Here is a 27,290-nt window from a genome sequence, read left to right on the forward strand (position 1 = left end):
GACTAGAGGAGATTGTGGTGGGGCAAAACGAAATGGGTGCCAACCATCATGGGAAACAAAGCCTCTCCTTTGGGCTTCCGCCTCAGTCCACCATCCTCACCGCAGGCGGCTTTAATGCCACTCTGAGCAGATAACAAGGCTTTTCATAGTGCTTTTAGTTTGTTTAAAGCTTGCTTTGAAGTGGACTCAGTTTTTCAAGCTAGTTTCTACCGATTTCATATTGCTCTTTTATTTTGTTGTGGTGTTTTTACTTGTTTTATTGTGAGCCACCCCCAGCTCTACGTGTGTATTGCAGCAGGGGAGGGGGGATATAATAATAATAATAATAATAATAATAATAATAATAATAATAATAATAATAATAATTCGATTTCTATACTGCCCTTCAAAAAATGGCTCAGGGTGGTTTATACAGAGAAATAACAAACAAATAAGATGGCTCCCTATCCCCAAAGGGTTCACAATCTAAAAAGAAACATAAGTTAGACCCCCAGCAACAGTCACTGGAGGGGTCCTGTGCTGGGGGTGGAGAGGGCCAGTTACTCTCCACATTAGAGAATCACCACATTAAAAGGTGCCTCTTTGCCAAGCTAGCAATATGAATATTGCAACCAATTAACTCATTTCTTGTCCCCTCTGACAGAGGGAGGGGAAGATTTTTGAGCACTCCTGCCAAAATATTCGGTGCTCAGTTCCACTGCCCTCACTTGCCTTCAGTGATGTCATCAATACTGACCCCACTGAGAAGCTGGCAGCCACTGTCAGTGTCCCCTTGATCTCTGCAAAGAGGCGTCTTCTTAGTTGGGGCTGCTCTCTGATATTGAGCAGGGAGAGAGCTGAGCAACTCCCTGAGCAGCTCCCTCAGCACAGCATCCCTCCTAGGGGCTGCTGCTGCTGGTGCACCCCCCCCCATGTTTTATTTTTTTTTAGATTGTGAGCCCCTTTGGAGCAGAGAACTATTCTTATTTTATTTTTTCTTTTCCTGTGTCAGCTGATTCCAGAACGTTTTTGTTGAAAAGTAGTAGTAGCAGCAGCAGCAGAAGCAGCCATAATAATAATACAAAAAATAACAGAATAATCTTCTAGTAGAACAGAAGAAAAAGAAATAGAAAAACTAACAAGACACAAAGATCTACAAATCGAAATTGAGAGGTTGTGGCAGAAGAAGACCAAAATAATCCCAGTGCAATTCCAAAACACCTTATTTTATTTATTTATTTGGCATATTTATTTATTTAGCATATTTCTACACCGCCCCAAACACAAGTTCTCTGAAAAGCACCTCAACACCATAGGGGCCACGGAAATTACAATGTCAGTTACAAAAAGCAGCTTTACTGGGAACAGCCTATATTCTGCGACATATCTATAATAACAGCAACAACATTGACAATAAAATCCAGCCATCCCAGGTCCTTGGGAAGGACTCGATGTCTGGATAAAACAACCCAGTCAATAACATCTGTCTGACTGTATGAACAAACAAACAAACTCTCCATCCATCGTGATCATGAATGCACACCATGATCGAGTGGGAAGGCTGCCGCCTGCTTTGGGCGGGCCTCTCGCTGTGCCTGCCCGGCCGCCAGCGGACAGGAGTCTCCTTTCTTCTGCGCGTGCCGAGCACGTGCCGGGTGGCTGCGGCTGCTGCTGCTGCCCGCTCGGGCCGGCAGGAGGGCAGTCGGCAGGCGCCCAACCCGGGCTGGCGGCGGCCGAAGCCAGCGCTGACGTCACATCGGAGCGGCCTGGTTGGCCGCAGCGGGCGTGACGTCGGAGGCCGCGTCTCCAATCGGCTTAAAAGGCGAGCGGCGGAGGGACAGGCGGGCGCGCGTCGAGGAAGGGGCGCCGCGGGTCGGGGCTGCCAGCTGAGCCGTGCCCGGCCCCTCTCTGCCCGCGCCCTGCCGCTGAGCGGTGCTGCGTCTCCCGCGGCGGCCGGCGGATGCCATGGGGAGCCCCCGAGCGCGGAGCCCGCCGGCGTTGTCGTCGCTGCCGCTGCCGGAGGTAAGCGAGCGGCGGGGCGGGCAGCAGCCGGGACTCAGGCGGCCGCGGCTGCAGCAGGGCGAGGGGAGGCGCTGGCAGGCAGCAGCAGGTGACCTTCGCCGAGAGGGCGGGCGGCTGGGCTGGCTGACCTTAGCCGGGCAGCCGGGAGGAGAGGGCGCGGGAGCCCCCCCGGGAAGGGCGCCGCCGAGCCCAGCGCGCTGGAGGGCTCCTGCTGGCAGCCTCGGCGGCGCCCAGCGCGGACTGGCAGGCAGGGACTGGGACTCGGGGTGCCTCCTCCTTCGGCCGCGGAAGGCGAGGGGCTCCCTCCGGCAGCCGCCCGCCCTCCCTCCCTTCCTCCCCTGCAGCGCGCGGCGTCGGGACCCTTCCCCGGAGCTCCAGCAGCCGCTCCGATGGCGGGAACTCAGCGCCGGGACTCCCGTGTCCCTCTGGCTGGGGGGGGGGCGCTCCGCTCCGAGGAGGGGCTGCAGCTGGCGGGGCGGGGGTCCCTTTGCGGGCCGTCGACCCCTCCGGGCGCCTGTGCGCGGCGGAAGGCGCCCCGTCCCGCTGTAGCCAGAGCGGGACCCTGCCAGTCTGTGTCGGCAGCCTTGGAGGGTTGTTGCCAGCCAGAGCAGGCCCCGTTGGGCTGGCCCGATGATGATGATGGGGGTGATGAGCCCGCGGCTTGGTCGGGCATGCTGCCCCTCCGTGGGGGGGGGGGGACCAGCAGGGCCAGCTTGGTCCTGGCCGAGCGCTTGGAGGGGCATCTCCCGCCCCCAGGACCGGCTGGGCAAGAGGACCGCGCTCTGCCCGCCCGAGCAGGCTGTTCGTCGGCGCTGGGCAGAGGGTGGCAGCAGCGCCCTCCGAGTCTCTTCCTCGGACCCTTCTTGGGCTGGAGGAAGCCTGCGGCTGCTGCTGCGGCCCCAGAAGCCAGCCGTGCCCCCGGCCAGCCCCAAGGCGGCCGCGGCGTGGGGTTTCCCCTCCTAGTCTGCTGCTGTTCTGCAGCTGCCGCGGACGTTGATGATTGGGGGTGGGGCATCTTATTATAAATGGGTAAGTCGAGGCTGGAATAAATCCCCGCTTGGCAGGAGGGGGGTGGTGAGGAGGGAGGACATGTTTGTGGTTACTGAAAAACCCCAGACTGGGAGGCTTGAAATGGCCCCAAACCGGGAGCAAACTTTCCAGTTGGGTGGCAGGGCAAAGACCCAGGATCAGCTTGGGCAGGAGGACTCCCTGCCACAGGGCATTCTTTGGGCCACCGGCATAAGCATCCCATCAGCGCAGTCCTGAGACCAGCCTGGTGGGTTCTCTCCATCCTGCTGTGCCTCTGAGATCGGCTAGCTGCAGCCGGCAGGGCCAGACAGGCAGTTCTTCGGTGACTTCTTACCTGAGCTCAGCGTTGGTCTCTCTCGTGCAATGGCTTTAGTTTAGACTGTGCTTCCATGCAGTATGTTTCCCGTGCCAAATAAGGGCTTCCCACCCCAGGTCCTCCATATTTGCAGGGGGGGTGGGGCTGCTGCTAAACCCACAGGCTTGGGACTGGCTCCCCCAAATGTGGGCATCTCTTGTGGCTTGATTCTGCTCCTTTGTAGCCAGTGACTCTGAAGGGGAGAGAGAGAACGGACAACAGAGCTGCAACTGGTGCACCCCAGATCCATCTCCTGGGACCACACTGTGCATTTTGGGGAGCACCATTGGTGCTGCCCTTAATCTATAAAGCCCAAAGCGGCTTGGGACTCCCCCCTGCCACCCCATAGGAAGCTGCCATATACTGAGTCGGACCATTGGTCCATCTCACTCAGTGTTGTCTACACAGACTGGCAGCGGCTTCTCCAAGAGAAGCTTCTCCCGCAGTCCAAGGCTATAGGCAGGAATCTCTCTCAGCCCTACCTTGGAGATGCTAGGGAAGGAATCTAGAACCTAGATGCTCTTCCCAGAGCAGTTCCATCCCCTAAGGGGAATTTCTTACAGTGCAAACATTTCTAGTCTCCCATTCAGATGCAACCAGGGCAGACCCTGCTTAGCTAAGGGGACAAGTCATGCTTGCTCCCACAAGGCCAGCTCTTCTCACTTAAGTTCTCCATCACTTTGCAGAGCTTGATCTCCCCTTCACATTTAAGACCAGCTTAACGATACCATCCTGACTGTACCATCCCCTCTGACTGGGCCAAGGGATGCCTTTCAAAGTGGCGCCTTTCCCAGATTTAGCAGTGGGGGAGCAGCTCTCCCTATTCAGCCCAGCACGGTGTCCCACCCTGTGTCTCTTGTGGGGTCTCCCTTCTGTTGCATTTTTGGAGCGTGAACCTCTTTGGGGCAGGGCACAACCTTCTCTTTTGCTTTGCTCTGTAATTGCTTTGAGAGCTGTCCTGTGGACTGTGCAGTAGTAAGAATACTGTGTGGCTATTTATCTTGTTGATAAATGTCAAGAACGCCACCAGTGTGCCATGTCTGAAGGGGAAGGGTGCATGGGAGAGGTCTTCTCTGTAGCGCTTTCCTGCTAGGGATTCACCAGAGTTTGAGCCTGAGCAATTTGGTGATGTACTTCAAGGCCTGCCTCTTGTGGCTGGGGTTACTTCTTGAATTCAGTTTAGGGTCAAGGATTTAGTGTCTTATGTTGAATGGGGAGGTTATTCTTAAAAAAAACAACACAACCCACTGTGGCAAGCTTGTAATTGGTAGTAGCCCACAGAAAGGACACAGACTCTGAGGTTTGGAATAGCTTTTTAAAATGGAAAACATGGAATAGTGGTTGTTTGGTTTTTTAATGGGAAGGTAATGGTTCATTTGGGTTAACACCAGAAATCTTTAATGGTGGACAGATGTTCGTGCGTTGTTGTCCAGATAGTTGTGAAATGGTGGCACTTGTGGGCATGTCAGAAAAGGGACCTCTCTCCAGTGGCCACTGCTTGCCTCTTCTCTAAGGTGGGAGAATCCAAAGAAGAGCAGAGAGTTGGTGGTCGGGTTCATGAGGGAGAAAGCAATCCCTGGAGGACAGGCCTGGTTGGTTTGGACTCTGGCTTAGACCCCAGCCTATCCTTTCTCTAAAGCGCGGCACAGGAGAACTCTGGGATATCCTTCCCAAGGGCTTACAGCAGGAAACTGAGTCATGCTGCTGCTGTTGTTTTTGTTGTTTTACATTTATATCCCGCTCTTCCTCCAAGGAGCCCAGAGCGGTGTACGACATACTTGAGTTTCTCTTTTACAACAACCCTGTGAATTAGGCTAGTCTGAGAGAGAAGTGACTGGCCCAGAGTCACCCAGCTAGTTTCATGGCTGAATGGGGGGATTTGAAGTTGGGTCTCCCTAGTCCTAGTCCAGCACTCTGACCACTACACCACCATAACTTCCCATATTGAACCTGCAGCTTGTTAAATTGTACATGGAAACTTGATTTGCTTTTATTTTATTCTTGTTCAATTTTTGCACTTCTATCCCTCTTTCCTCCAAGGAGCTCAGAGCAGTGTAATGGCTATCGTTTTATCCTCACAGCAACCCTGCGAGGTAGGCAAGTCTTGGAGAAGTGACTCGCCCAGGGAGTTTCATAACGGGATTTGAACTCGGGTCTCCTTCGTCTTAATCCCACACTCGAATCACTATACCACACTGCCAGAACTAGATCGTTGAGAGGAATATTCCAGAGTTCTCCTCCTCTGCAGTGTTCATGAGAAAAGAAAGCTGTTTTTCTCTCTGGCAGGCTCTTGGGAAGGGGTGAGGCATGCCCCGTGCTCTGCTAACAAGAGTGCAAGGGAATCCTTCAAGGTGGAGTCGAGTTTGCTGCTCCTTTTCAGAGGCTCTCCTCCTGGATTTTCTCAAGCAGCCTGTGCTTCAGCTCTTGTTCTCCACATTCAGCCCTTGAGACGGGAGTCAAGAATGTATCGTCGTAATTTGTAGGGCCCTGTTTGAGTGTAGACAGCTTGCTTCAGAATAAGAGGGTGGTCTTGGGAATACTCTCCAGCTCCATCCCCTGGCTTGCTAGAATCACGCAGGTTGCCATCGCTACTTCCTGCCAAAGCTGCGAGAATGGAGCTAGAGTAACCAGCGGGGACGGTCTGGGGCTTCCAAATGCATTCAGCAGAAATAGTCTGACCTGGGATCTTGCAGAACCGGTCTCCCTTGTGGCTGGTGGTTTGCATTGCAGAGTAGCTCTTCAGCTCCAGGGTTTTTTCCTAATGGCAGGATGTGCTTCTAGCAGCTGCCTGATGGGTGGAAATTCAATAGGTGCAGCCCCTGTAATAACTTCTTCATTCAGGGGATTGTATTCGTTTAATTGTCGGGTCTTGCCTCTTTCTGGCTGTCAGGCAGCTGTTCAAGGCTGCCGGTGATCTCTGTGCTTCATTGCAAGGGATTCTGGGGAGCACGGCTGCCTGTGGCCACTTGCCCGCCAAATATGGCTACCTGGAGTCCCTGTTCTGGTTGCTTGTGCAAGGAGGCTGACTTGGCCTCCAGGCACAAGTCAGGGGTGCTCAGCCTGAGCTCTCTAGCTGTTGTCGGACTACAACTCCCAACATCTCCTGCCACAGTTGCAGCTGGGGGTGATGGGAGTTGTAGTTCAGCAACAGCAGGAGTGCCTCAGGTTGGCCACCCTGATATAGTTTCCAGATAGAAGGAGCTGAGAGTTCAAGACCATTTAAAATTAAAAACAAACACCTGTGTTTATAGTGCCTGTTAAAACAGGTGTAGGAACTGAAGGAAATGATGTTATTTAGGAACCAGATTTGTATGAAACACAGCATAGATTTCCTACACACAAGCTTTGAAAATGCTTTCCAGGTGCTGGGGAGTGTGTGTCTGCAAAGTTGGCTTTCCAAAACTCTGTACTGAAGCGTGCAGTCCGTAGAACTCTGCAGAGCTGCTGACTGAGGCTGTGCCCTTTCCTCTGCCTTGCGAGCTCCTTTTCTTGGGCAGCGTGAGAGAGAGAGAGAGAGAGGCCAGTGCTTTTCCTCTGCCAAAAGTTGGACAGCTTTTGCCACTCTGAAGCGCATCTGGCCTGACGATCATTATGCATGCAGCACCTCTTGACCCAAGGCGCTGACAGTCAAAAAACAACCACCAAAAAAGCCCGTCCTTCATCATACAACCCGATCAAAGACATGGAGGCATTGTGTTTAGAATGCATCTGTTTTCATTCTGGAATGTATATCCTGCTTGACTTAAAAAAAAATAATAAAATCCAGTGGCTAACATGTATTAAAACCAGCAGAAGCAAGACACAAGTGACTGGAATAAAACCCGAAGAAGAACAAAGCCACAGGGCTTGAGCAAAGAGCGCCCAGCAGAGAGAGAGAGAGAGAGAGAGAGGAGGCCATGCATGTCTTCCTTGCCCCAAAGCCAGGTCTTGGCCTGGCATCTAAAGGAGTGCAGCCAAGTGGGGCTGAGCCAGCCTCTGGAGGAAGGGGGTTCCACAGTGTCGGGGCCACTGCCGAGGGAGCCCTTCAAGGCAGGTGACTCTGCTGCCTCCATTGGGGACTTGGGAAGAGAGAGGAGCCAGGGTTTAGGTTCCATGTCACAACTGGGGAGCATGGGAGGCAAGCAGATGGCCTCTGGGGAGGGGTGGGAAGCATCCACCAGCATGGCCCCCACTGCCAGCAGGGAGGAGGTTGTCTTCACTCCAGCCCCAAAGACGCTTCCTAGAACTTGTACGTCAGCCAGCTTTTGCTTCTCTCCACATCTCTAGTCCTGCACTCCACACCGTAGATGAAAGTAGAAATATGTGGGTGCCTGTGCTCACAGCAAAGCTCACTGCTCGCGTACCCCCGCCTCGCCTGGCCCCGTGCTACAGGCTTTCCTGCAGCTGGTGTGTATTAAACAGACTGGAAAAAACAAAACTTTGCAGGGTGCTGAATAGAATGTGTTCACTTCTCAGTGTGCCTGGTGGTACTTCAAGAGTCGTAAAACCCCACCTATTCAGCAGTGTTTAAAAGCTGGACAGGCAGTTGTGGGCAGGAAGGGATGGAAAGGAAGCGTCGGCCTGGTGTTTGGGGTCCATGTGCCTGCATTGGCATGCGCGTGCATTGGCGTGGAGGTGCATCTGCCCTCTCCTCCAGATAGTGAACGTCTAGACACTCGAGGTTGAAATCCCAAATTCTCAGTGCACTCTTTAAAAGCGGCCCCTTCATATTTTCCTAAAAAGCTTATGAACCTCTGAAGCTGCCTTCTGCAGAGTCAAGCAACTGGCCTGTCGGGTTTGATATTGTCTACACTGACTGGCAGCAGCTCTCCAGGGCTAGATGAGGGTCTTTGCCAGCTCTAATTGGAGATGCTGCCAGGGATTGCACCTGGGACCTTCTGCATGCCAAACAAGGGCTTTGTCGCTGAGTTATGAACCCTTCCTGAGCAAAAGAGGGAGAGTGTTTGGCTAGAGGCAGGAACCGGAAAACAGGAGCTGCTTGTGGTAAATACAAACAAGTCCTTGAATAACAGGGGAATTGGGGGCGGGGGGCGGGCCTCCCAAATCAGGGTCTTTTAAAAGGCCTACAGGTGGGGGCATGGTTTCCAAAATTGGAGGAGGGAGTTGTGGAGCAAGACTTGTGGATTTCATTAAGGGCCCCCCCTGCATTTCCATAAGTGGAGCACAGGGACAACTGGGAGGGATTCTGTAATCTAGCTGTAGGAACTAGCAATGGTTGGACTCAGTGCATGGTGGATGCAAAAGTAGTTTGCGTCTGCGTTTTCTCTTAATAAGAACAGCATTCACATGTGAAGCCGTCCAGAGCATAAAAAGCATCCTGAAACCTTGCTTGTGATCAGTGTCTGCCGTCATGGCAGCAGCAGGAGGCAGTTATGCCCTGGGGTGGGGGGCTTGCTTAGGATGGCGTCTGTGGTGGCCGCCTTTCACACCCACATCGTCTAAGGATTCCCGTCGTGTCCTCGTCATCTAAGGGTCCAGCCCAGTGTTCGCTCTACTTTTTTTTCATCTGTGTGCGGAATGAGTCTTTTGTTCTGGGCAGCCGTATCAAGGCAGTGTGCGCGCACACCATGTGCATTCAGAGTGAGACCTTCCTGATTCCAGCTGAGCGGGATCTAAAATGAACTGAGTGGACATCAAGAAACTCGTGAATGTGCACATACACACCCGCTTTTGAGGGAACACTGGTCCAACCACCTTCTTGGCGGGTTTTCTGCTTCTGATATATTTAAAGAAGTTTTTGTTATTCCCCTTGACGCTTCTAGCCATATGCTTCAGCTTCCAAGGCTTAGATGATTGAACCTGGGACCTTGCGCAAGCATGCAGGTGCTCTTCCACTGATCTGCAGCCCCACCCTCTTAAGGGGAATATTTTGCAGCGTTCACATGCAGTCGCTCCTCCAAATGCAAACTGAGGCCAGGGCCTGCTTAGCAAAGGAGACAACCTGTGTCCCCTGCTGCCACAAGACCCACTCTCCTCCCCAAGGAGGTCTCATAGAGCTGCTCTTGGGCTGGTTTTAAACTGGTGGGGTAGAGAAGAGCTTGGCTAAGAAATGGCAATTTTAAAGTTTCACTTACTAATGTGAGCTGAGCAGTGTCTAAAGACTTGGAAAGGACTGGGGTATCTGGCAACTGGGCAGTGGCACTTTCCAAATGCTCATCCTTCTGTCTTGCATCTGTTTGCAGAGGAGAATCTATTTTTTAAAAAATTAATTAATATCCCGCAGTTCCTCCAAGGAGCCCAGAACAGTGTACATGGTTATGCTTATCCTCACAACAACCCTATGAGGTAGGTTAGGCTGAGAGAGATGTGACTGGCCCAGAGTCACCCAGTGAGTTTCACAGATGAATGGGGATTTGAACTCGGATCTCCCCAGTCCTGGTCCAACACTCTAACTACTACACTACACCAAGATCCAGATTCCCATCAAACCTGCGTCTGTGAACATCCACACACACAGAGAGACCGTCAGCTTGCTTATCCCGGGGAAGCAGCAGTCCTTCCTGCTAGCCCTGAACGGTGGGCATAGTGCCGAACTCCTCACTATGGCTGCAGTCCCTCATTCCCTGTGCAGGCCCTGCTGAAGTGCCCTTGTGCAGCTCTCTGTCACTGCAGTGGAGCTTGTACAGGAGAACTTCCCAGCAGATCAGGCTGTAGCTGTACTGACTGCAGGTATGTCCTGGATTTGCACTGAATTGTAGAGCGTGTCCACCAAAAGCACCTACTCCATTCACAAATGCCAGCTTTCTTGCTTGGAAGCAAGACCCTACAGCTTGGCTTGTGTTGTGCCTGTTGTACTTGGGCCCAAGATGTGTACAAGATGTGCATAGTTCTGTGTCTAAATGTCAGAATGAGTGTGAGCCAGGAGGGAAATGCGTCTTATTGAGTCTACCAGTCACTATGTCTGGTACACCAGACATTGAGTACGCAGTCACAGGGACATTTCCCATGCTGCTTGGCGAAGGCATTGTGAGGAGTTCTGCTTGACACTGTGTGCAGTGGAGCTAGAGTCACAGAAAGCTGCCATATACTGAGTCAGACCATAGATCCATAAGAACAGCCCTGCTGGATCAGGCCCAGGGAGGCCCATCTAGTCCAGCATCCTGTTTCACTCACTGGCCCACCAGATGCCTCTGAGGAGCCTACAGGCTGGAGTTTGAAAGGGGCCTGCCCTCCCTCCTGCTGTGGCTCCCCTGCAACTGGTACTCAGAGGCATCCTGCCTCTGAGGCTGGAGGTGGCCTATAGCCGTAGGAGCCAATGATAGACCTCTCCTCCATGAAGTTATCCAAACCCTTCTTCAAGCCATCCAGGTTGTTGGCTGTCACCACATCCCGTGGCAGAGAATTCCACAAGCTGATTATGCATTGTGTGAAAAAGTACTTCCGTTTGCTGGTCCTAAATTTCCTGGCAAACATGGGAAGACCCCTGCTTCTAGTGTTATGTGAGTGTGTGGGAGGGAATTCTCTCTAACCACTTTCTCCACACCACTTCACTGAGTTTTGTCTACAGTACACAGATTGGCAGCGGCTTCTCCAAGGTTGCATGCAGGAATCTCTCAGCCCTTTATTGGAGATGTTGCCAGGGAGGGAACTTGGAACCTTCTGCTCTTCCCAGAGTGGCTCCATCCCCTGAGGGGGAATCTCTTCCAGTGCTCACACTTCTAGTCTCCCATTTCTATGCAACCAGGGCAGACCCTGCTTAGCTAAGGGGACAAGTCAGGCTTGCTGCCACAAGACCAGCTCTCTTGCATACATTAAACTTGTTCTCTTGATACATTAAACTTGGCACATGTTCAAGGTAGAAGAGTCGGTAGATGAAACGGTGCAGCTCACAGGTGAGGAATGTAGAACCCCAAGATGTGGATGACCACAGGCCTACCAGTTGCAGGGGAGTAACAGCAGGAGAGAGGGCATGCCCTCAACTCCTGCTGTAGGCTCCCAGTGGCATCTGGTGGGCCAGTGAGTGAAACAGGATGCTGGACTAGATGGGCCTCTTTGGGCCTGATCCAGCAGGGCTGTTCTTATGTTCTAACTTGGTTGGTCTGGTCTTGGACATCCACAGTCTCATTTTTGGTCTCCCTCCTTGCAGCTCTGCACTTAGTCCATGATAAGAATCCATGTGTCAGTATACATTCAAGAATGGGAGAAATCCATTCATCTCCCACTCCAAGGTTGTATAAGAGTTGCCATCTTTCCCCCTTTTTCCCCAGTGGGCCTGTGCTCTAAATATCTGCATAACAGGCAACTGTTTAACTGAAGCAGCTTCCTCCAGCATGGCGATGCCGTGGTGGGAGGAAACGTTTCTTCATCAGTTGGATTTCTGCTTGTCAAGCACTTGTTTAATGCCATAGAGCCTGGGGGCTGGAGGAGGAAGCTAGCAACACTTTGATAATATGGAAAACAGGCGGTGCATGTCAACGCGTGAGATGAAGTCAACATTGACAGTGATTATGGATGGAACAAGAGAGGAATGGTTGCTTTATGTATGAATTAACCCGAGGCCAAAAGACATGAGCTCTTGCATGTACCTGGATGGCATGTGACAAAATGGGTTCAGGTAACTTGTACAGATTGTTTCTAGATCTGTGCCTTTTTGATTTGATGTGAAACCAAAGGGAGAAAGGAAAAGGTAAAGGACGGAAGCCAGCAGGTAAAATATTCTTGTGGATAGAACGGTAGAATCCAGTCCTTAAAGAGGAGTGTCCTTAGCACTGAATCTCTTGTGCACGCACATACAAATGTGCACGTTCGGGCTCATGGTTGGCATGTGCATGCACAAGAGAGGAATGGGAGCTTGGATGGCTGTGTGGGGACACATGGAGCCTCTGGAAACACTCGGTGGCGTTCCTCCGCTCGGAGGAAAACAAGCCTCTATCTTTAGTATGCATTTGGGCACTCCTGTCAGCCGGGACTAATCAGGCCAGCTTGAAAGACCCAGCGTGTCACACTGGAGAGGAAAGGGACAGAGAAGGCCTGACCCCCGCCGCATGCCATTGCTCACCAAGTTGGGGCTGAGTAACCAGAGCTGACAGCACAGCCATATGTTGAGGGGCACCAGTGAAGCAGCTAGACGCGGAGAGGGGTGGTGCCCAGAATCCCTTGCAGTGCTGCAGAGGGTGCTGGGATGGCACCGCTCTGCACATGCGGGGCAGCCTCTGTGCATAAGCTGAGGCCAGAAAGCGGGCAGAAGAGAAGCCGTGGCAGCGGGTTAGAGGAAGGGGCGCTTGGGTGTGGCTGAGAGCTGGGAGCCAGTGGGGAGCCCTGATGGCAGGCAGGCAGGCTTTCATTCCCCTCCTCATGCACACAACTCCTCAGAACCAGATGCCGTAGTCTGAAGCAGGGCTTGCTTCTGCAAGGTTGCCTCTGAATCCTCCCCAGGATGACTTGTTGCCAGGACATCTTTGCCGTTGCAGACAAACATGCCCATTAACAACACAGGCGCGTCTCTTCCTTCTCACGGCAACTTGCCTATTCACAATTACAATTCACACACAGGTTACAGTGCAAAGCTGATTGTATTTTAAATCTGCTGGTTTCCGTGGGTTTGAGCTAACTTTGGTTTGTATTGGCTTGTGGCCAGTTTGGGGAGGGACCCTAGTCCAGTGGCAGCTTAATATTCTAATTGTGTTCATTTTTATGGTCCTGTTAATTTTTGTGTGAGAACCGCCTTGGGATTGTTTCAGTGAAAGGCTGTATACAAATTTAACAATAAATAAATAAAAACACATGCTCCATCTACAGAAGATCTGAGGCTCCATCCCATGCCTCTTCTGGCAGGGCTGGGAGAGACCCCCGTCTCCGAAACCCTGGAGAGCCATGCAGGCAGCCTTGACCTTGGTCAGGGGTGGGCAAACGGGGCCCTCCAACTGTTGTTGAATTGCCCATTCCCACCATTGCCAGCCACAATGTATTGCCGATGGGAGTTGCAGCTGAGCAACAGCTGGAAGGCGACATTTCGCCACCCCTGACCGAGGTGGACCAGTGGGCTGACTCTGTGCAAGGCAGCTTCGTGTTCGGGTGGGAGCCTGCCGCTTTCTTCCCAGCTGCAGAAGTGTGGGGAGTGGCTTTGATCACAGCTCGGGGGTGTGGGGGTGTGGGGGGGGAGGTTTCAAATCGCCTGACAAATGAAGTTGCCTGGCACGGAGTCCGGCCACTGGTCCACCTAGCTTGGTATTGTTGGCACGGACTGGCAGCAGCTTTCCAGGGCTTCAGTGACGAGGGACTTGGCCAGCCCTACTGGAAGATGCCTCCATAGTCTGTACATGTTCAGAGGCCCTCTCTAAATTGCATCGCATTCTACAGAGCACCACCTCTAGCATCCACAAGCAACTTTCTTGGGTGAGTGGCAACTGTGAAAGAGACGACTGTATTTATTTATGTCCATAATTTATGTCCAAGCGACCTGCCAAGACACTCCAAGCAGCTTGAAGAGAAAAAAAAAAATTAAATAGATGAAAACTCAACTAGAATTAATATAATACATCCTGAAATCATCAATGGCGATACCGTGCTGGGTAGTGTAAAAAGTGTTATCTTTCCCCCTGCCCCCAACAATGTGCAGGGCTGGGTGTGAGGCCAGGGGTTCTCAGTCTTGGGTTCCCAGATGTAGGACTACAACTCCCATCCTCCCCAGTCCCAGTGGCCAGAATCGGGGCCACAGCCCTCTTGCACCCGAGCACAACTTGCCACCTTTTGCATCCCTGCCATGTGCCTGCTGGAGCCTGTGTGGCCGCATCCTGACCTGAGGCGCTTGCTTGGGCAGCACTGTTCTGCTCACCTCCTTCAGGCTCCGGGCAGACGGGTGTGCTTCTTGCTGGCGGTTAATCTGACTCGTGAGCAGGCTAGATCTCAAATCCTCCTCGTGCCTGTAAGCGGCTTTGGAATTATTTGCAGCTTTCTAAATATGCCATGAAACCCAACAGAAAGAGGCCTAATCTGCTTGGCCGATCTCACGGCAGCCTCCCTTGATGGAAACTGAGCATCTGCCAAAGGCCCTTGGCTGGATCTGGTAAGGGCCAGTCACCCCAAAATACAGATAGAATACTGCCTCCCCCCCCAATGCAACACCCCAACCAATGGCTGCCTTAGCATGGCAGCCCATTTTCCTCCTCTGGACCTTGATGGATGGATTCCCTACCCATAGTTCCCTCTGCCCCTTATCTGTGCCAGCCCCTCATCTCCCCATGTTTCCACTGTGCTGATGTCAACCATCAGGGTCAGATATGTTTCTCCTTGTTCCAGCTTGAGGATGGAACGTCATGCTTGATCCACTTTAATCTCAGAGGAGGATCTTTTTATAATCCCTCATTAAGAGGCGGATAATTTCACATTTAATCTCCACCCTATCCTTTTGAGGATCAGTTCAGATTACAATATTTGGAGAGCCCATTCTGTGTGGGTCTCCGTTAAGAGCATCAGCTTGCTGAGTGCCTCTCGGTCTTTAAGGCACTTGCATCTCAAAACGAGACTGTGGGAGGAGTTGCTCAAGCCTAGTGTGAAGACGGAGGAGAAACGGAGGGAGTGACTTGCTCAAGGCCTCCCTTTCTCCCTCTGCCTAAGCCGCTCTGGAAACTTGGTATATGAAAAGTGGTATATAAATATTGTGGTAGTCACTTCATAGCCAGATAGGTTTCTGAGGGCAGTGCAGTGGCCATGTGGCGGACAGCTGTATATCCGTAAGCCCCCTGCAGCTCTTCTCCAGCTGTGAATGCACACTCTGTATGCGTAGCCACTTGCCCTGGTGAGGTGGTGGGAACAGGACTTGCCCCAGCATTGCCCCAGATCAGCAGGTGCCGGCCACATCGGGCCTCAGGGGGTCTCTCTGACTGGGTCTCCGTTTGGGGTCTTTGTGATTGAAAAGCTGTTCCTCAGAGCGGAGCACTTAGGGTGAGGGGTTGGCAGGCTTCAGAGGGAGGCGCGTCCTCCCGGCAAGCTGGCCCCTTGTCGGACCCGGCTTGGGCACTGGCTGGTGAGCAGACCTGGTGGCGAGGAAGGGCCCCAGCCTGTCCGTGTGCCCCCTGGGTCTCTCGTCCCCCTTTGTTCCTGTGCAAAGCTCTGTAAGGAAGCCACGGGGAGACACGGAGGGGCATCTCAAAACAGGGCTGGGGGCCAGTGTGTTCCCTCTCCCAGGGATTCCCAGATGTTGACTACCACGCCCATCATTCCCAAGCAAAACCTATTGCAGCTGGGGATTCTGGGAGTTGTAGTCAACAACATCTGGGAATCCCTGTGAGAGGGAGCCCTGCTGCTGGGGGCTGGCAGGCGGTGGGCGCAGTTCTGCAAAGGCACTGCTGTCTTCCTCCAGCGGAAAGCGCTCGTGTGCAAGATGAGAGGGGGCAGCATCTCTTGTCTAGTCCTGACTGACCTGGCACACTTGAACTGATGCACACAAACTGATCGTCTGCTGGAGACGGGGGCAAAGGCCACCCGGTTTGTCCCCCCGCCCCCCACCCCTGTCAAATTGAAGTGATCCGTTTGCAAACAGTTAAATGTGACTGTCATGACTGACTTGTTTAAAATCCAATTTTCGGATGTTACAGAAGACAGAACACTGAAACAGCTGGAGTTCTCCTTCTTGCTGATCTCTCAGGCTGTTGGGGATCTCCTCAGGAGCTGATGGCAGGAGCGGCCTGGCTCTGAGCCTCCAGCATGCACAGCTGCCAGAATGGGATTCCCCATCAGAGTGTGCTGTGTGAAATGAATCTGCCCGCTTTCTAGGCTCAGGGCGCCCTTTCCGCACAGCCGGCCATTCACACAGCGGAAGATTCTAGCAGGCCACGCGCTGGCGACTTCTGGCTCGTGGGGAGAGTGGCTTGGAAGCCTCTCCGGATTGCAGGGGGAGCCTGGCAGTGGTGGCCAAGCTGTCTTTCAGGGAAGCTCGTCTGCCATGACTGATCCGCTCACTGAGAAGCTCTTGGTAAGTTTCCCAGGAAACGTCCCTGTTCCCTGGAACGTGGTCTGAAAGTGTTTGCCTTCCATGAACAAGATGTCCACAGGAGGACGAAACGAACAAGCCCGTCGGATGAATCCGGGCAGCACACCCGGCACTGCTGCAGTGTGGACTTCAAGACAGCCCTTTCCCTACCGCTCGGCATGCACGTTTTCACAGTCCCCGGATGGCCCGTCTTGCACACACTTCCACCGTTGCTCCAAGCTTCTGGCCCGCGCGTTGGCTCTCCCTGCGGTGTGGCTCCGGGCCGTGTGCCAGTCCCCCTAGGGAGGCTTGGCCTCCTCGCTGATGAGCTGATCACGGCATGGATTGGGAATTGGTTGGTCACCTGCTGGCCTTGCTGCTGCCAGCCTCTTGGGGCTTTTTGTCCCTTACCGTCAACATTTATTTCCTGACGGGAGTTGCAAGCCTGGCAGTGGCTGACAGTTCGGCAGTGCTGTTTTCAGCCTTGGAAGTGGAGCCGCGTGCAAGATACATGGAGCCCAGACTTGAGGACAGAGCGTAGCATTACAGCAAGGGTTTGTAGCATCCCTGCTAAACGAGCAAAGAGGGTCTGGTGGTAGCAGGCAGGACCTGTCCCCTTAGCTAAGCAGGGTCTGCCCTGGTTGCATATGAATGGGAGACTACATGTGCAAACACTGTCAGATATTCCCCTCAGGGGATGGAGCCGCTCTGGAAAGAGCATCTAGGTTCCAAGTTCCCTCCTTGGTATCTCCAAGATAGGGCTGAGAGAGACTCCTGCCTGCAACCTTGGAGAAGCCGCTGCCAGTCTGTGAAGACAATACTGAGCTAGATGGACCAAGGGTCTGACTCAGTATATGGCAGCTTCCTCTGTTCCTAAGTGGTGATTCGCTTGTATTTAGCGGGTGTGGAGGAGCAACTGTCCCTCTCCGGCCCAGCATCCCTCCCGTGGCTGTTAGACTGAGCCCTTTGGGGACAGGGAGCCATCTTATTTATGTATTTATTCTGTGTAAACTGCTCTGAGAACTTTGGCTGGAGAGTGGTAGATAAATATTTGTAGTAGTAGCTCCTCTGGAGCAGAGCACTGCTGTGCTGTTGCAAAAGAGCACGAGGTTCTAGTGCTTGCACAAGCCCCGGAAAAGAGCTTCTTGTTGCCGCCTTAAATGGTACCAGAAGAATCCTTTTGCTGCTGGATCCGAGGTGCCGCTGCCTTTCTGTAGCGCCACGGAGGACAGCTATAAACTCTCATAACTACCTTCTGATTTATACACACATTAAGGAGATCACCGCTACTAATACTTGATCGTAAAGCACTACTGAACAGTAAGGCCATTATATTAAAAAATAATTCTGTCATATTCTCTGCTCTGTCAGGGCTGGAATCATCCTTAGATCTTGGTTCTGTGCCACGTCCTCCCCCATCTGCACAAACCACCTGTGAATTTCTCCATCCAATAAAAATTAGAAACACACCAAGATGGGACAGGATATCTGGACCAACAGATCTTGGTTTATTCTGTCTAACTTGGCTAAAGCAAATCTAGATCTGAAATGCGTCTCAAACCTTGGGATCAGGTCTAGGTTTATTAGAAAAGTTGGTCTTGAGCTACAGGATGTGGCGTGGAAGCAAGCTGTGAGCCAGTCTTCTGTCTCCTGCATGCAGCTGGTGAAAACAACGTTCTTTTCCTTGCATGTGAAACTGGGCAGTAGTTTCGCCACACCTTTGGGCGGCGATCAGACTCAGTCTCCTTCAAAGGAATGGGACATCAAGTGGCCGTGACCAGCTTGTGTCATTGACTTTGGTGGTGCTTAGTCACGACTGATTAGTTGGGATGTTGCCCTTTGATTATAGCTTGGTAGGCCTCCTGGGAGAGGGCAGATGAAGCACTGCTGGGGCCGGATTTGGCCCCGGGGCCACTAGCTGGCCTGCCTGAACTGGAGGGAGTGGGCAAGGGCTCAAGTGATTCAAATCCTCCAGCATTCTCATTCGTGCTATAACAAAGATCCAACTAGGCATGACATTTATGGTGGTTGTGGCACGGCATAATTGGGAGTCGTAGCCCAGCAACAGTTGGGGACCCAAGTTTGAGAACTCCTGAGAGCTAGCCTGTTCTTGCTAGTAGGGTCCAAGCAATGCCCAAAGACAGCGGCCTTCCACTGTCCTCCAGCAGCTGGGGTTCAGCTGCAGACTGCCTCTAGCACGGGGGTTCAGTTTAGCTATCATAGCCGCTGGCTGTTGACGGATCATGAATTGGTCTCCTCTCCTTTTCACACCAGTTTGCCTAGTGGCCATCTCCTCAGCTGGGCTCGTGATTCCATGCATTAGTTGGAGCACAGGAAGCTGCCTCCTACTGAGTCAGACCCTTGGTCCATCTAGCTCAGGATTGTCTACACAGACTGGCAGTGGCTTCTCCAAGGTTGCAGGCAGGGCTCTTTCTCAGCCCGATCTTGGAGATGCTTCTCCACTGAGAGGAATATTTTACAGCGCTCTCATGTAGTCTCCCATCCATCCTTGTCATTTGCTGATGAGAAATCTGAGGCTGGAAGCAGTAGCTAGCTGGCAGCTCCTGCTAGTTGGGACCCTGGGACAGAAGAGGACCTCTCTCAGGGATGTGTCTAGCACAGCTCTTTAGAGTGCCTTCACACCAGCAAATCATTCATATCTACAGTTGATTTGCAGGGTGGGGGGTGGGGGGAAGGGTTCAAACATGCGCCTACAGACTCATGATGGGGAAAGAATGTGATTGCTGGCCCATGCAGATTTGTGAAGGCTGATTGGCTGGTTTGGGTTCACAGTATGGGGAAGGCACTTTGCATGTGCTCAGAGGCGCTTTCTGCATTACTACCTTCCATTTTCTAGGGCAGCGCTATGGCTCTGAAAAGGGGTTCCACCCAGCTCTTTAATGCATGAAGACAGCTGGTCCTCCAGCTGACATTTCCACACTGCAAAGGTGGTGTGGATTTATGGTGGCATGAGGAGGACATTTGCCTTGTGGTTGTCCATCTCTTTCCTGGACAGAGCCTGGTGCCCCAGAGAGGGCCCGATGAAGGCTCCTCAGATGATTCCATGCAGCGTAAAATGAGTGTGGCTCCATTTGCCCCTCTGGTCTGCCTGCTTGGGGCTTCGTGGCTTCCTTGACTGAGCAGATGGATGACTCTCCGCCCCCCCACCCCCGAATGCCCCAGTCTCTCGCGGCTGCTGTGGGCTCCTGATGAAAGTTTAATCAGGCCTCGCTTGCCATTATTTATTATGCATTAAAGAGACTGGAAGGCAATTAAGGGAGCAGGAGACGGAGGACCAGAATGCGGCGGGGGGAGGAGCTGCGTGCACCAGGAATGCCTCCTTGGCTGGCTACCAGGGATGTGCAGAGTCCCCCGAAATGATCCACCGCTGCAACGCATCCCAGTACAGTTGCTGCTGCACCAGCAGTGTGTTGGGCGCTGTACAGAGAGCAGAAGCCCTTGCCCAGAGGCCGCCCAGCTCAGCTGAAGCTGGCGGCCGCACCCAGGAAGGGGCCTGGTGGTGGTGGTGGTTCAGCAGACGGCTGGTCTGGGCAAGGACTCCAGAGAGAGAAGCAGTTCTGTCAACGGAGGCGGCTCCAGGCATAACAAGCGAGGCGGTGTTTACTCTGCACATGACCAGAAAATTAAAATTTCATAAGCTCCGTATAAATTATCCACTCTCAGCACCACTCATAAATACAGACATTTCTGGCTCATGCTGTTAATAATTATCTGCATGACTTTTCTGATTGGGATGGTTCATAAGTGCCTCTCCAGTCTTTGCAGTGCTTCAGATACTTTGCAGGGCTGGTCTTTCCCTGGCTACTAGTCCTGATGAATCTATGCAGTCATTCGTCTCAAAGCCAGTGCCTCTAAATACGGGGGGGGGGGGGGGTGCGGCAGCAGGGGGCTATTTGCCTTCATGCCTGCTTGTGGGGTTCCCCGGCAACATCTAGTTGTCTGCTGTTGGAAGCAAGGTGCTGGCCTAGCTTGGCCCTTGGTTTATTACACTGCAAGGCTGTTGTGTTCTTACACTGTCTCCGTCGTCTTATAAACAGCTCTGTAAGGTAGGCCAGAATTGTGGGAATTATGCTGAGGCTGCATGAAAAGCTACTTCGCTGATCCATGGCTGGGGGAAACTGGAGGCTTCCTGGCTTGAAGCGACACTCTTCAGGCTGGAGCTAATATGCATCCCGTTGCTTGATCACTAGCAGCTTGAGCATATGGATGGACTCCTTGGACAAGCATGGCGCTGGAGAGGAAGAGAAGTGGAAGAAGGCTGTTTGGCCTGTGATAGCTCATTCACACATGTGAGTCGTTATTTGTTGTTAGAGTCCCCGGTTGGTAAACTTGCCTTTGTGAACCAGAAGACCCTGGCCACCTCACTACACTATGATGATTCCCAGTGAATCCTGTTTGAGCCTGATTGTCTTTGGAAAAGTAGCATGAGACTAGTTTGGACGATCATCCACTAACACACACAATCAGACCAGAGAGATGTGGAGAGCACAACTATGCTGACGTCACCTGACTTGCTTTGGGAGCCTTCATCTGAATCTCCTCTCTACATATGCTTCAGATCCTTGTTTAAACAGGCTTTGGGAGATGTGTAGAGAGGCAGTGTGGGTGAATGCTCCTTCAGACAACGAAGGGATGCCCCTAGAGTGCATCAGGATGTTTTCTGGTCATGTCAGGGCAGGCGCGCTCCTGACACATTCCCAGCCTTATTGCATGTGCTGCTCACATACTGCCAAAATAGCTTTTCTGACACATGTGCTCCTTGGATGACTTGCACGGAGTGGCTGTGTTAGTCTCTACCAAAAGATGCAGTCTGTGATATCTTTGAGATGAGAGAGGGAGAGTGTGTGTGTGGGGGGGGAGGGGGTGCGGTTGATTGTGGTTGTTTTTTTTAAAGCTAGAGCTGTCACGGACAAAAACCTCCTTCATGACAAGCATGAAATAGATTGTGAATGCTACAAGTCCAGGAGAGATGAGGAGGAGCAAGGTCAACAAAATGAGAAGACCTAAAAATAACAGTCGTGCGATAAGCACCCTCCAGATGGCTGTAGCCTGAGACCCTTGGACCAGACACAATTAAAACAAAACATATGCGTGGAGGAGCACCAGTGCGTGCATGTACAACTTTTTGCTGTAATGGGGGGGTCATTACTTTTTAAGCCGAAGATGCAGGAACATAAAGCAGCGTGTCAGAATTGGCAGGCGAGGTGGGAAGACCGACATCCAAGACTGGGACTTTGGGATGGATAAAGAAACTGGGAACCACTCTAGAGATTGAGGCTGTCCCAACAACACAACCGTTTGCTTAGAGCGGCACTGATGTGTTTCAAGAAGCAGCCAGCGAATCGGCACAATGCACACATGGGGACATCCCAAAATCTCTAGGAATATCAGCGGGCAGGGACATTGCTAGGTACTCAGAAGGTCCAAGCCTGCCCACCCCCTTTTGATAATTAAACTCAATCATGCCCCCCCCAAGAATAATTGTGTGACTGCTCCCCAAAGGGACAAGTACTGTATTGGGAGCTGACGCAATCTGATGGGTTCCCAGCCAAGGGTCTTCTTGTAGGGAGAAGACTGAGCCAAGGAGCCATCACTGCTGAAGCAGCAACTACAGAGGCAACTGCCTGCCCCCCATTCAAGAAGGAAGTGCTTGATGAGATATGGGGCTCTGGGCCATTCACTGGAGGCCTGAGCCTCATGGGCCACCCCTTAATGATGCCCTGTCACCAAGAATGTGAAGGTGGAGCTCTTGCCTTTGTGTGCACCTCCTGTGTGGTCCATGCCACCATCCTTTGCCATATTGTAAGGAGTCCTGGGAGTGTAACTCTTGGGTCATGTGGTTTAGCCAATTGGTTTAGCAAAATGTCATAGGTGAGTCCTGGATTTGACTTGAGGTATGAGGAATTGGAGTCTTTTAAAAAACCAAGTTGTTCTAGGAAGAACTAATCAGCCTACTTTCCTTTCATGTCTCTACAACTGGACTAAATTGGGTGCAAATTGAGGTCCACAAGTTAGATCTCTTGCACCTCAAATGTCCATGCTTCCACCATCTTGGATCGGGGTGGATGACATCATTACAAACTACACCACTGAGGTGTTCCTGTGCATCACTTGCTACAGCTGTAGTAAATTTGGTTCAAATCGGTTAGACAGTCCTCAGATTAGTGCACTTGTGCCTCAAAAGTTCACACGTCCACCATCTTAGATTGGGGTGGATGACATCATCACAAATTACACCATTGGGGCATCCCTATGTGTCCACACAGCTGTAGCAAATTTGGTTCAAATCTGTTAAGCAGTTCACAAGTTAGCCCACTTGTGCCTCCAAAGTTTAGATGCCCGCCATCTTGAATCGGTGTGGATGACATCATCACAAACTACACCATTGAGGTGTCGCTGTGTGTCACTCACTGCAACTGTACCCAATTTGGCTCAAATGGGTTAGACAGTCCACAAATTAGCCAGCTTGTGCCACCAACTTGGATTGGGCTGGATGACATCATCACAAATTACGCTGTTGAGGTGTCCCTATGTGTCCCTACAACTGTACCCGATTTGGATCATACTGGTCCAGGCGTTGCAAAGTTGATAGGGGGACACACACACACACGCAGAATGCCGGGTGATCTCATAAGCTTACTGGACAGTAGGCTCAAAACTGCCAGACTTGGAAGCATCCATCTTAAAGCTAGTCAATCTTGCAGATAGTTTTAATTTAACTTCTATGGAGAAAACCTTTAGGAAAAGCTGTGTTTCCCTCCCAGCTCTCGATATTCACCCCTGCCTTGGCCGCCTCCAAATGAATGGACAGAACCAGTTGCTCTCCCCCTGCTAGATATAAGAGAATCACCCATTTAAAAAGGTGCCTCTCTGCTCAGTTAGCAGGGGCCATCCTGCTTAGAATCTCCCTCCTCCCCTCCCACCTCTCCCCAACAGTATGCTTCCTCATTGGGCTGCGTTTTTGTCTGGCCCTGGAGCAGGGGGGATTTTAAGACCATCACCCTCGGCCGTACGTAGACTGCCACACCCTAATCTCTCATCAGAATGCCTCTGATATTATGGGGCTTTACCCTGATTGCTGGTGACGCTGGCCAAAGCCTCTAATGGGTTTAGGCGCTACCGAGCTGTCCCTCTGCTGCTCGGGACAGTTGGGGAACGGAGGTGGCCGTGTGCCTGGATCTTCGATGCCGGGGATGCAAGGTGAGTCTGCTTCCTCTGCCCCCTATGCAGCAAGCCCCTCTTCTGATTTTACCCCCGTGGAGTCCTACAAGCCACTTCCCCAGGAGGCAACGATCCAGCAGCACCTCCTGGTCCTTGTATTTTTAGATGCCGGTTGCCATGACTCCAGCACCTTGGTAACAGCCAATAATGGCATCCAGAGACTCCCACAGGCCCTTATCCCAGGGGAGGACGGGCTTCATTTGTGAGCCACACAGCAGCCCACATGGAGGAGAAAACTGTGGGGAGACTCTTGTTTCCTTAGGAAGTGCCTGAAGACCGTGGCTGAACTCCTGAGTAATGGGGCAGTTGCGTAACAAACCCAAGTTGCATTAGCACAAGACGACTGTGTGGTTGCCCAGGAAAGGGGGGCTTGCAGAATGGTGCTGTAGTGCAGCAGCTAGTCCAGTGCCCCCCGCACTACGCCCATTAGCACCCTGCAAGACAAGAAATATATCCCAGACCAATGTGTAGGCAGTTCAAGGAAGAAAGATGGCGCAACTACCATAGTTGAGAGGAGAGCTGGTCTGGTGGCAGCAAGCAGGATGTGTCCCCTTAGCTAAGCAGGGTCTGCTCTGGTTGCATATGAATGGGAGACTAGAAGTGTGAGCCCTGGAAGAGATTCCCCTCAGGGGATGGAGCTGCTCCAGGAAGAGCAGAAAGTTCCAAGTTCCCTCCCTGGCAGCATCTCCAAGATAGGGCTGGGAGAGATTCCTGCCTACAACCTTAGAGAAGCCGCTGCCAGTCTGTGTAGACAATACTGAGCTAGATAGACCAATGCTCTGACTCAGTAAATGGCAGCTTTCTATGTCCCTGTGCCGGTTTTCATTGACAACATTTAGCCCAGAGCATTTGAAATAGTCTTAAGGAAATGTGTCATTGTGCAGAGTGTACCACTCTTAGCTTTATTCCTCAAAGGTTTTTCTTTGGCACAAACGTGTCCTCATAACATAAAGTGCATGTAACTGAAATAAAGTCGTCTTCTTTACCTCTTTTCTGTCTTCCTCCCCTCGCCCTGTTGCCTCCCCTACACTCAATTTTGGCTTATAAGGTTCTCTGAGCACAGATCTTTGTTAGTCTGCAAAGTGACAGACTCACAAATGGGGCTATATAAATGCATTAAATATAATAATAAGTAAGCACAACCTAGGCTCATACATCTGGGGGAAATGGCTGAGGCCCTTGTAGCTCTCACTTTTAAAAATTAATTTCAGGGTTTCTGTCGGCATAGGACAATTGGATTTTGTTCTCTGAAATTGCAGATGTCTCTTCTTTAATCTAGAGAACAATCCAAAATGCTCAGCCACCATATGGAACTGGCTTAAACTGGATGAGCGCCTGGGATAAAATGCTGGCATGCAAGGGCCTCCTTCTTTGCCTTCTATTTCTCTCTCTTCAGATTTCTAAATTGTTTTGCTCTGTTTTCAGGCTCTAATTACCTCAAGCCACAAGGGATGGGGGATTTGTTATTTCCTCTCTCTGAAAGCCGAGGTTTTTATTGCTTTGGAGAGCCACAGGTTGGCGTTAAGAACCTGCCTAGTATTCGATTGGAATTCTGGTATCTGGCAGCTTTGGGTCTGTACATCTGCCGCCGGGGCCAAAGGCTTGGCTTAGATTTTGCAAACCAAGCCCAAGGTGTAAGACAGCTTGTTCCGCGCTGGGGCCAAACTAGACGGGATGTGAGAGGTCTGTGAGCAGCAGGATGCAGTCGGGGCTGGTCCTCAGGAGGCAGAGCTGCCTCTGCTTCTCGGGTTGCTTCTCTACCTCCTGCCCGGCATGAGAGCTGTGCTGCCCGCAGGCTGGCCATTCATCAGGTAGGGCTGCACAATTAACTGCACAGCTCCACCTGACAAATGGCCAGCCTGCAGGCAGCGTGGCTCTCGGGTGGGGTGGGGAGAGAGAGAGGAGCCACCTGATCTTCCCCCTGCCGCCTTGTCAGGACCCTGATAGGATCTCCTGTGGGTTTTAACATGTAGTAGCCACCGAGGGAAGAGCGGTTTGGATTGGGACTGCAACACCAGGAGAGGGAGGGAGTTACCTAATCAAAATCGTACACGACTGCTAGTTATACTGGGGACAAAACATACAGATACCACATGGATTTCTGTGTATATGTTGTCCCTGTGGGGCAAATGGCAGCTTCAGCAGGGGGCAAATTTTAAAAAGGAAAATGGAATGGGGGGGGCTTAAATCTCTCCTCCCCCAGCACTCTGGCCCTACTCTGAGTTCTTGCACAGCCACTGTTAGCATTTTAAAAAGCAGTGGCAGGTCTTGTTTGTGGCTCTCCAGCATCACAGCTGGTTTGTCCCTAAAATGGGGCAAATACCATCTTTTGTGCAGTCCAGTCCTGAGCCTATTTACTCAGAAGTCAGGTCAGTTTTGTTCAATGGGGCTTTCTCCCAAGCAAGCACACTGTACGGTGGGCCTACAGTTCTGAGAAAGCTTAGCACTAGCAAGACCTTTAGAAGCCATCGATTGTGATGAGCTGCTGGCTTGTTTCTTTATACCCCCAGCTTTTCGAAATGCTGCTCAAAGCAGCGTACAAGGTCTGAATATAAAATGCAGGAGCCAGACATTTAGCAGGTGTTGGGAGAGAGCAAACCGCTTTACGCACACTCTCTTTCCTGCACCAGCCCAAGTGGGTGGAAGGCCTAGGTCAAAGATGGCGGGGCAGGGCTGGGGTGCAAAGCAAGATGCACCACAAGATGGCGGAAGGCGCTTGGCCCAGCTGAGGATTTTGGTTCCTCTGGAGGGGTGAAGCTTGCTGGTTCAAAACTGAAGGAGAAGTGACCTGTGAACCTCATAAATAATACTGAGCTGCATACAAGGAGGACTTCCACGCAAGCACAGGGTGGGGGCCCTTTTTAAGAAACCACCCTCCCCTCTGCAGCTGCCTTCGCTTCCCAAAAATGTGTCCCTGGGAGAAGGAATATGTTTTCAGGAACTCAGCTGCAGAGGGAAAGAGCGGTCACCAAACCAAAAATCATTTCTCCTCTCCATGCCTGAGTAGAAACACTCCGTACGGGTAACTCTGAGCCTGGATGTTGGCCGATAATGACGACACGTGCACCATAATTGTATGCATTGGCCCATTGTGTGCATCGGGTTATTTGTTTGCTTTGTTGCTTCTGTTTGTATATTCAGGTTCCGGCTTTGTTTTGTGTTTTTAAATTGTGTGTTGAACAGTTGTAAGCTGCCTGGGGTGTCCTAACTTTGTGGACTACTTTGACTGATTTGATAGGTAGATAAATGCACAGCTGACCAGTTATGCTTTCAGAACCAACCGTTATGTCTTTGCCTAACAAAGAATGAAATAGCCAAGGGGGAAAGATGACTCTTGAGCCATGGGGTTGTATGAGGCCACTTCCCGTCTCCCTACGTGGCCAAGCTGAGCCTTTCTAGCTGCTGTTGGATTACAACTCCCATCACCTGCTGCCTTCAGTAAATTGTGGCTGGGGTGATGGGATTTGTAGTCCAACAGCAGCTGGAGCGCCTCAGGCTGGCCACCTCTGCCCTGGAATTTGTGTTGTTTGTTCTGGCTTCTGTTCCTAACGGTCTGTCTTTCTCTCTTGCCAGGAGCTGGTCTAGGATGGCCCCGGCCAAAGCCCCACTTGCCTCCCTCCTGCTGTTGGGGCTCATGGCACTCCAGGCCCGTGCATGTCCTGCCACCTGCCGCTGCTACAGCATGACTGTGGAGTGTGGCTCTCTGGGCCTCAAAGAGATCCCAGCCAGCATCCATCCCTCCACCCAGGCAAG

The 27,290-nt window shown here is 51.9% G+C and overlaps 1 protein-coding gene across 4 annotated transcripts in view; it reads left to right on the forward strand.

Annotated features, from left to right (window-relative positions):
- The first annotated feature begins 1,784 nt into the window (after window positions 1–1,784).
- Window positions 1,785–27,290, forward strand: part of LRRC24 (leucine rich repeat containing 24) — a 35,363-nt gene continuing 9,857 nt past the window's right edge. Inside the window, exons 1-2 of one of the 4 annotated variants that reach the window (XM_053250229.1) lie at window positions 1,785–2,001; window positions 27,111–27,289. In XM_053250229.1, coding sequence (XP_053106204.1) covers window positions 1,940–2,001; window positions 27,111–27,289 — 241 coding nt within the window. In that variant the 5' untranslated portion in view covers window positions 1,785–1,939. Of the gene's footprint in view, window positions 2,002–2,027; window positions 2,090–16,730; window positions 16,850–27,110; window position 27,290 lie in introns of those variants that run through there. The other 3 variants (XM_053250230.1, XM_053250231.1, XM_053250233.1) reach the window with 3 other exon arrangements.

Source organism: Hemicordylus capensis, chromosome 4, assembly GCF_027244095.1.
Source record: "Hemicordylus capensis ecotype Gifberg chromosome 4, rHemCap1.1.pri, whole genome shotgun sequence".
NCBI classification, from domain to species: Eukaryota; Metazoa; Chordata; class Lepidosauria; order Squamata; family Cordylidae; genus Hemicordylus; species Hemicordylus capensis.